The following is a 9,253-nucleotide window of genomic DNA, read 5'->3' as shown; positions in this document are numbered from 1 at the left end:
CCTCCTGGACAAGATTTACGCCAATTGGAAGCAGCATTGCATCAGGGGTGGTTGTTGTTGATCCATCAACAGATCCAACGTCTGACTGGAGGCATGAGACGTAGGGTGGAATGCGTCATCCGTGCACGTGGCGGTTATAACCGCTACTGATCTGTTTCACGTGTCATGTCAAGTGCACACTTTAAGGAACATTTTCACATGAAACATCAAACGTAACTCGTTTACTTAATCCTGCAGCTCCATACTTTTTTTAGGTATTGTCTAAGGTCAAAAACAGTACCTATGTTACCATGATGTTTTTGTCAGTAAATTTCAATCACCAATACGGAGGCTCCTTTATTTGTTGTCAAATGTTTGTTCTATCCGATGACATTGGTATCGCCCAGCTCCTGTGGTCAGTCATCCATCCCATGCCATAATTTTTCAATTTGTCATGGTTCAGAAATAGGGGTGTGCTTAACTTTTTTCTTTGTGTATATATATTCTATTTTCCGTAACCAAGTCAGACAGATGCCATCCATGTTGTTGTTACTTTAAGTGTTTAAGAGGTTTGAAGAATTGATAAAATTGATCGTTTTGTATTGATAAGATATCTATTTTCGTATTGATAAGATTTGATCTTGATTTGCAGAAAGTGATAGAATGTCTTTGGTCGATCTGGTTATGTACATTGAAGTAGTTGACCATCGTTCAGAAACAGAGTTAGTTTGGCCTTCTCTGATGCATCTCTTGGCTTTAGGAGATCTGTGACAGATAGAGGATGTAACTGCAAGTCTTGTTTTAACTTATCCCGGGCTGGGGCTTCAGTAACAATTCAGGTTGATTGCAATATGGGCATACCTTGTTATAGTACTTTTTGTGAGCGAGTCTGAGGCGTGAGATGGCTACTTCAACTTTCCTTTCATTTGGGTATGAGTCTTTATTCCCATGAATCCGACGTTTCGGTGTAGATACTAACATCCTTATCCATCATGTGATCACTTGCATGATAACGCATTCATCCTAGTGAAGAAGTTGTTTATCCATAGAACTCTTGCCCTTGTTCTACACGGTGCTCACCCAAACACGTTTCTTATTTGACTACAGGAGAAAGTAAAGAAGTGGCTGACAAGGTGTTATTACATCAAACAGAAAATGAGAAAGCTGAGAGAACTTGCTACAAACACAGATCATTGTAATAGTATTTTCAACCACGAGCTTCTGAGGAGATAATCCAGAATAAAAGCAAAAATAGTTACATTAATTATAGACTTTTGTTATGTACACAAACTACTCAGGTCTGCATGAATTTCTGACAAGCTCTCCTCTCACAAGAGTAATCAAATGAGGACTGTCCCACTACAGCTGTGAGTGATGTCTTACCTACCCCCATTCTCCTCTGTCCGGCTGCCTGACAAATGGGAGACATTAAGTCTATTTACACATAATCAAAGCTGTTACGGTTGTTTATTAATTGTAGCAAGCATGAGTCTATTTACAGAATTACTTTAAAAATACATTTTAACAACAATTAAGTGTACAGTATATATGTATACTAAAGCAAGTATTAAGTATGGCAAAAATTAAGTGTACTGTATATGTGTTTCGTAAAGCAAGAGTTAAGCATGGCAAACATTAAGTGTACAGTAAATATGTATATTAAAGCAAGCGTTAAGTATGGCAAACATTAAGTGTACAGTAAATATGTATATTAAAGCAAGCGTTAAGTATGGCAAACATTAAGTGTACAGTATATGTTTCGTAAAGCAAGCGTTAAGCATGGCAAACATTAAGTGTACAGTAAATATGTATACTAAAGCAAGCGTTAAGTATGGCAAACATTAAGTGTACAGTAAATATGTATATTTAAGCAAGCGTTAAGTATGGCACACATTAAGTGTACAGTAAATATGTATACTAAAGCAAGTATTAAGTATGGCAAACATTTAGTGTTTAGTAAATGTGTATGCTAAAACAAGCGTTAAGCATGGCACACATTAAGTGTACTGTAAATGTGTGTAGAAAATCAAGCATTAAGTATGGCAAAAATAAAGTTTACAGTAAATGTTGGGTCCTACTATTTAACGCCCGGAAACATCCGGACCGAAAGGTTTCTTCAGACGCCCTGGAGTTAAATGATGTAGTGCAGTATTAAATATAAAACAGTTTGGTTCGATCAGGAGAATATCCACTGGTAATGTTTTGTTGTTGCTATAAGTGTTTAAGAGGTCGCCTTCTGCCTTAGCAATGTCGGCAGACCTGACCCTGTTTGGGACTCAGCAGACCTGACCCTCTGTGGGACTCAGCAGACCTGACCCTCTGTGGGACTCAGCAGACCTGACCCTCTTTGGGACTCGGCAGACCTGACCCTCTGTGGGACTCGGCAGACCTGACCCTCTTTGGGACTCGGCAGACCTGACCCTCTGTGGGACTCAGCAGACCTGACCCTCTTTGGGACTCAGCAGACCTGACCCTCTTTGGGACTCAGCAGACCTGACCCTGTTTGGGACTCCTGTGTGTGAGCTGGGTACACATATCTATTTCCAGTTTGATATGATTTCTTTTTTCGTATATTGATATGATTTCATTTTTATCTTTGGCTGTCCATCTCTCAGAAACAGTCAGTTCGGCCTTCGCTGATGCATCTTTTTGGCTTTAGGAGATCTACGACAGATGGCGGATCTAACTGCAATTCTTGTTTTAACGGAGCCCGGGCTTGGGCATGGTCTTGACATTCCAGTAACAAGTGAACAATTGATTCAGGTTGATTGCAAGATGGACATACCTTGTCATAGTGCTTCTGTTTCTTAGATTTGGAAAAAGTAGCGACGGAAGAAGGCCTAGATAATATTGCGGACTTGGGGAGTACTATTCATTACCATACAGCCTCAAATACATGTGAAGCCTACGTCGGCACAACGTATACTGTGTTAATCACGCCGGGTCTAGCAACACAGTATATTATCACCAATTAGAAACCATGAATGTACGGGTGTACAGAAGCAAATGTCGATCCAAATCTCTTGCCTATGGAGACACCACACTTACCCTCCGCGTCCAATGTTGCTGAACTACCCCTGATATGTGACCTGAACACGCCACGTCGATATCACACAATACACCCCATGCACGTCTGATCTGTCCAGTCATGTCATATTGCTAATGGATCACTTTACTGTTACATAACGATGCACCATGAAGCACTGGGTACTGCTGACGTCAGTATGACGTGTAGTTGCGTGTTAACAGAACTGACTACAGTATAGATTTGCAGAAATTGCGTCTCTGCGATCATTGACTGGATTTCCATGAATGATAATCACGTCACTGTCTCCAGATAATGAAAGACGTTTATTCCAGATGACCGCCAGAACAGAGCACATATCACGTGCTTCCTGTCATTTTACGAATACACGATTTTGTTGGTGGAGGGGATTACGCCATTTGCCAAACTGTTACATGTTGTTGTCATTGTTGATCAGGAATCAATTCAGTGGCATATCCTTTGTCTGCATGGACGGACATATTGATGTTATCGACTTGTGTCTCCTTGGCGCATCATGTCTCTCACAGCCTTACCATAACCACAGCTGTTCCATTGACACCCCCCCCCCCACCCCCCCCCCCCCCCCCCCCCCCCGACACACACACCTAGACCCTTGGATCGTTGACATAATGCATATATGATGACATGACATTGTTAGTGTCATATTTATGTCAACAGCTTGGACGCGCTACTGGACAAAACAAACCTGACAAACCTTATCTTCTATAAGCGATCTAACACGGCGGTGTTCGTCGGGGGACTCACAGTCAGATCATGAATTCATGTCACTAAAGTCGGACTTGGGTTTCACTTTTTCGACAAGCCTCAATCCTTTCTGAAGATCGGAAAATAAATATTAAGTATTTTCCGATGATTTACTTAGGACTGCCCTCATGCTGACATCGCTACTGTTAACGTCCATCTTCCCGAGGCAAGGGAATTAAATGACTGTAGAAGTCGGACTTTTTTAGTCAGTAAAGTCCCTTGCCTCGGGGAGATGGTTAACATCAGTACAGATGCAATCTATGAAACAACACTGTACATAACGGTACTGAACCCATTCTCTGTCATAGTATGTGCTGAATGTACGGACAAACGTTACATGCAAAATAATGTAGACATGTCATCATATCCTCACATGACCCTCGTGGATACGGTGCTGCCACCCACCTCCAAGTAATGGCTTCAGCCGTTGGTGCTAGTTTCTCTGCCAATCCTTTTGTCTTTGTATAGCCTTTTCACGCCGTTTAACAAATGACGGCGGGGGACACCTGAATTGGCGTCACACATTGGAATCGAACCCCGAATCGTCGAGACGAACTAACGCTTTACCAACTTGGCTACCCCATCATTCCTTTGAATATATAACAAGAAGTGAAAGTTGATTTGCTTTCTCTGCCGCGTTTATTGTTACCAACCTTTACAGTGTTTCAGTGTCCCTTTGGGTGACACATGATACACTTCCTTTAGTCGTTCCTTATGTTTATATTTAATTACATTCAGTTAGATCGTGTCTTCAACTTATTAGGTATGTATATATAGAGCAGTGTGGCAGGTCATCTACACGAAGGGAAACTTGGGGGCGTCACCACCAATAGGCGTGGTGATTCTGAACGCTGCTTTACATCCATTGGCTACCCAGATGTATTCTCCATGGAAGCCGAACGTTTCCCCCTCCTCACAGTTAGATGAGTCAGTGAGTCGCTTGACAAACTCCAGGTAGCGGATGGGACGGTGAGTGTGACACAGATGCCGTTGTCCTACCTCGCTCTCACAGATCAGCAGGATATTCCGCCCTGAAACAACACACACGCATTTCGTTAAATATACAGCACGACCATTGAGTCACATTCTTGCTGGATGTCACGGCGCCGAACACCGAGACTGAGTTTAGCAATGATTACAATATGGGGATGGAACCTGGTTAAAATACATGTTCCTATATTTATTGAGCACTTGAGTTGTGATAAGCTGTGGACACATGAACACCGTAAAGCAGGAGGGACACATGAACACAGTAAAGCAGGAGGGACACATGAACACCGTAAAGCAGGAAGGACACATGAACACAGTAAAGCAGGAGGGACACATGAACACAGTAAAGCAGGATGGACACATGAACACCGTAAAGCAGGATGGACACATGAACACCGTAAAGCAGGATGGACACATGAACACCGTAAAGCAGGATGGACACATGAACACCGTAAAGCAGGAGGGACACATGAACACCGTAAAGCAGGAGGGACACATGAACACCATAAAGCTGAAAGGACACATGAACACCGTAAAGCAGGAGGGACACATGAACACCGTAAAGCAGGAAGGACACATGAACACAGTAAAGCAGGAGGGACACATGAACACAGTAAAGCAGGATGGACACATGAACACCGTAAAGCAGGATGGACACATGAACACCGTAAAGCAGGATGGACACATGAACACCGTAAAGCAGGATGGACACATGAACACCATAAAGCTGAAAGGACACATGAACACCGTAAAGCAGGAGGGACACATGAACACCGTAAAGCAGGAGGGACACATGAACACCATAAAGCAGGAAGGACACATGAACACCATAAAGCAGAAAGGACACATGAACACCGTAAAGCAGGAAGGACACATGAACACCGTAAAGCAGGATGGACACATGAACACCATAAAGCAGAAAGGACACATGAACACCATAAAGCAGGAAGGACACATGAACACCATAAAGCAGGAAGGACACATGAACACCATAAAGCAGAAAGGACACATGAACACCGTAAAGCAGGAGGGACACATGAACACCGTAAAGCAGGAGGGACACATGAACACCGTAAAGCAGAAAGGACACATGAACACCGTAAAGCAGGAGGGACACATGAACACCGTAAAGCAGGAGGGACACATGAACACCGTAAAGCAGGATGGACAAATGAACACCGTAAAGCTGGAAGGACACATGAACACAGTAAAGCAGGAGGGACACATGAACACCGTAAAGCTGGAAGGACACATGAACACAGTAAAGCAGGAGGGACACATGAACTCAATAAAGCAGGAGGGACACATGAACACCATAAAGCAGAAAGGACACATGAACACCGTAAAGCAGGAAGGACACATGAACACCGTAAAGCAGGATGGACACATGAACACCGTAAAGCAGGAGGGACACATGAACACCGTAAAGCAGGAGCGACACATGAACGACGTAAAGCAGAAAGGACACATGAACACCATAAAGCAGGAGGGACACATGAACACCGTAAAGCAGGAGGGACACATGAACACCATAAAGCAGAAAGGACACATGAACACCATAAAGCAGGAGGGACACATGAACACAGTAAAGCAGGATGGACACATGAACACCGTAAAGCAGGAAGGACACATGAACACCGTAAAGCAGGAGGGACACATGAACACAGTAAAGCAGGATGGACACATGAACACCGTAAAGCAGGAGGGACACATGAACACCGTAAAGCAGGATGGACACATGAACACCGTAAAGCAGGAGGGACACATGAACACCATAAAGCAGAAAGGACACATGAACACCGTAAAGCAGGAGGGACACATGAACACCGTAAAGCAGGATGGACACATGAACACCGTAAAGCAGGATGGACACATGAACACCATAAAGCTGAAAGGACACATGAACACCGTAAAGCTGGAAGGACACATGAACACCGTAAAGCAGGAGGGACACATGAACACAGTAAAGCAGGAGGGACACATGAACACCATAAAGCAGGAGGGACACATGAACACCATAAAGCAGGAGGGACACATGAACACCATAAAGCAGGAGGGACACATGAACACCGTAAAGCCGGATGGACACATGAACACCGTAAAGCCGGATGGACACATGAACACCGTAAAGCAGGATGGACACATGAACACCGTAAAGCAGGATGGACACATGAACACCGTAAAGCAGGATGGACACATGAACACCGTAAAGCAGGATGGACACATGAACACCATAAAGCTGAAAGGACACATGAACACCGTAAAGCAGGATGGACACATGAACACCGTAAAGCAGGATGGACACATGAACACCGTAAAGCAGGATGGACACATGAACACCGTAAAGCAGGAGGGACACATGAACACCATAAAGCAGGATGGACACATGAACACCGTAAAGCAGGAGGGACACATGAACACCGTAAAGCAGGAGGGACACATGAACACCGTAAAGCAGGAGGGACACATGAACACCGTAAAGCAGGAGGGACACATGAACACCATAAAGCAGGATGGACACATGAACACCGTAAAGCAGGAGGGACACATGAACACCATAAAGCAGAAAGGACACATGAACACCGTAAAGCAGGATGGACACATGAACACCGTAAAGCAGGAGGGACACATGAACACCGTAAAGCATGAGGGACACATGAACACCGTAAAGCCGGATGGACACATGAACACCGTAAAGCCGGATGGACACATGAACACCATAAAGCAGGAGGGACACATGAACACAGTAAAGCAGGAGGGACATACATAAAACTGCAATGAGCACAGGCATGGTGCTGACGAACCAAGAAATATAATGGGGGCGAACCGGGGGGGGGGGGGGGTGTTTGGATGGCTGAATGGTCGAGTGACTAGTGGTTTTCATCGTACTAGTGTGTGAGAAACTTGATACATGCCGTAGAAGATTAACGCTTTGGTGTCTACTACCGACAGGCCTGGAATCAGAATCAGGCAAATTCGAAATCTGTGATATTGTAAGACCAGACGTTAGTGTTAACACCGTATGATCTGTCTTCGAAACTTCTAAAATGTGCTGAGGACAAATAAATGGTAGTCTTCACTGGCTGGTGGCTTTGAGGGCTATCGTTCTGGTTCTCAGGGCTGCAAGTTTGCTTCAAGCGTAAACATAGTAAGCATGTTTCCCTCGTTCGCGGAGGACTATCCACAAACTCTCAGTGAGTTAGTGAGTGAGTTAAGATTTTACGTCACATCGGCAATATTTCAGCCATATAGTGACGAGCTCACAAACTCTGAGGACTTACGCTTTACACTAGTCCTCTGCACAAGTCTTTAAAACTGGAACGTTTAAGTCTGTGTGATAGCGGCAACTCACCTCTTATGTAGCACACGAGGAAGTTGGCCTGGCAGCCGTGGCTGACCCACACGTAGTTGCGATAAAAGCCGTAGGTGTAGTCGAGGATGCAGTCGGTGGCGGAGTAGTGGCCGTTCTCGGCGACCTGGATGCTGACAACCCTCTCGGCATAGGGAATCATTTCAGTGTTGTAGGCACCACTCAGGCTCTGCACGACTCTGTGATAACACGTCATGTGATCCTGGGTGTAGAGAGGCCCGGCTGCTGGGGACGTGTAACAGACATACTCGTTAAGTAGGTTTGTCTTTAACAATCATTACAATGGCAAATTCATAATAAACTTGACTCCCACAATAATCCACTTAAACAAAATCACCATTAATGAATCTCCTTTGAAGATTTATAGCTTACTACTTATTCTTACAGAGTATGTACCAAGATAAAATGTGTTTGCTGGTTCGAGTCGACAGAGGTAACTCAAATGGAACTATATTGGCCGGTGGATGTACTGTTTCAATCTTAATACAAATCTAATCGTTTACTTTGATATCATACTATTATGTTCCCGTCGAAAGATAGCGAACCGCAGTAAAAGAACTCATTTGTTTTAATGAATTATTTCAGCATACTGAATAGAAATAACTTTCGTTTTGGAAAACTATGAAAATATGTAACCGTTTGGAAGTGTTATATCATATACAATTGTACAAACATGCCTGTAACGACGAGCGTCGACTGCAACAATACCAATAACACCAAGAGCTTCATGGTCGTCGCTGTTGTTCAGCCTGTTTGAAGTAGAAGCGCCGTGCCCGCTGTGCCACAACGCTCACGTTGTCTGCCGCAGATAGAGACGAGCTATACTTTATGACCAGACCTCCCTTCTTTCAATCCTTTTAAGTGTAACCAATGCGGCAATTTCGCCAGTGTTGTCAACGTGTTACAAATGAGAATCAATCTGCACGTCCATCTGTCATCCGTTATAGTATTTTATAACTATGCAGGCACACACTGGGAAAGACGACAGATCGTTGATAAAGATGTTAACATCGAAACTGCACATCTATACTGGGCGGCAAAAGAAAGTATAGGTCGAGTTCCATGATCGATAACAAAATAAAAAGAAGAGGTTTTGCTGTGAA

General features: G+C 43.9%; 1 protein-coding gene across 2 annotated transcripts; it reads right to left on the bottom strand.

Moving 5' to 3' along the window:
• Positions 1–4,410: 4,410 nt before the first annotated feature.
• Positions 4,411–9,006, bottom strand: LOC124122513 (lectin ADEL-like). Of its 2 annotated transcripts, none has more exons than XM_046485553.2 (3): positions 8,828–9,006; positions 8,133–8,372; positions 4,411–4,821 (listed from the first exon to the last, which is right to left on the bottom strand). In XM_046485553.2, the coding sequence occupies exons 1-3, from the start codon at positions 8,877–8,879 to the stop codon at positions 4,586–4,588; spliced, it is 528 nt and encodes a 175-aa protein (XP_046341509.1). In that variant the 5' UTR covers positions 8,880–9,006; the 3' UTR covers positions 4,411–4,585. The 2 variants fall into 2 exon arrangements, with proteins under 2 accessions (XP_046341509.1, XP_046341507.1); XM_046485551.2 differs by having other exon boundaries at positions 8,133–8,375; positions 8,828–9,005.
• Between the last annotated feature and the right edge of the window lie 247 nt (positions 9,007–9,253).

Source organism: Haliotis rufescens, unplaced genomic scaffold (assembly GCF_023055435.1).
Source record: "Haliotis rufescens isolate VD_foot unplaced genomic scaffold, xgHalRufe1.0.p SCAF_1, whole genome shotgun sequence".
NCBI lineage: Eukaryota > Metazoa > Mollusca > Gastropoda > Lepetellida > Haliotidae > Haliotis > Haliotis rufescens.
The sequence above is the reverse complement of the archived record's forward strand: the minus strand, read 5'-3'. Positions and strand labels throughout refer to the sequence as shown.

Coding starts and splice junctions, on each gene's coding strand:
- LOC124122513 (XM_046485551.2), bottom strand. CDS start 8,879: ATGAAGCTCTTGGTGTTATTGGTATTGTTGCAGTCGACGCTCGTCGTT. Junction 8,376..8,827: donor GTCGACGCTCGTCGTTACAG/GCATGTTTGTAC, acceptor ACACGTCCCCAG/CAGCCGGGCCTCTCTACACC. Junction 4,822..8,132: donor CCTCGTGTGCTACATAAGAG/GTGAGTTGCCGC, acceptor GTGTTGTTTCAG/GGCGGAATATCCTGCTGATC.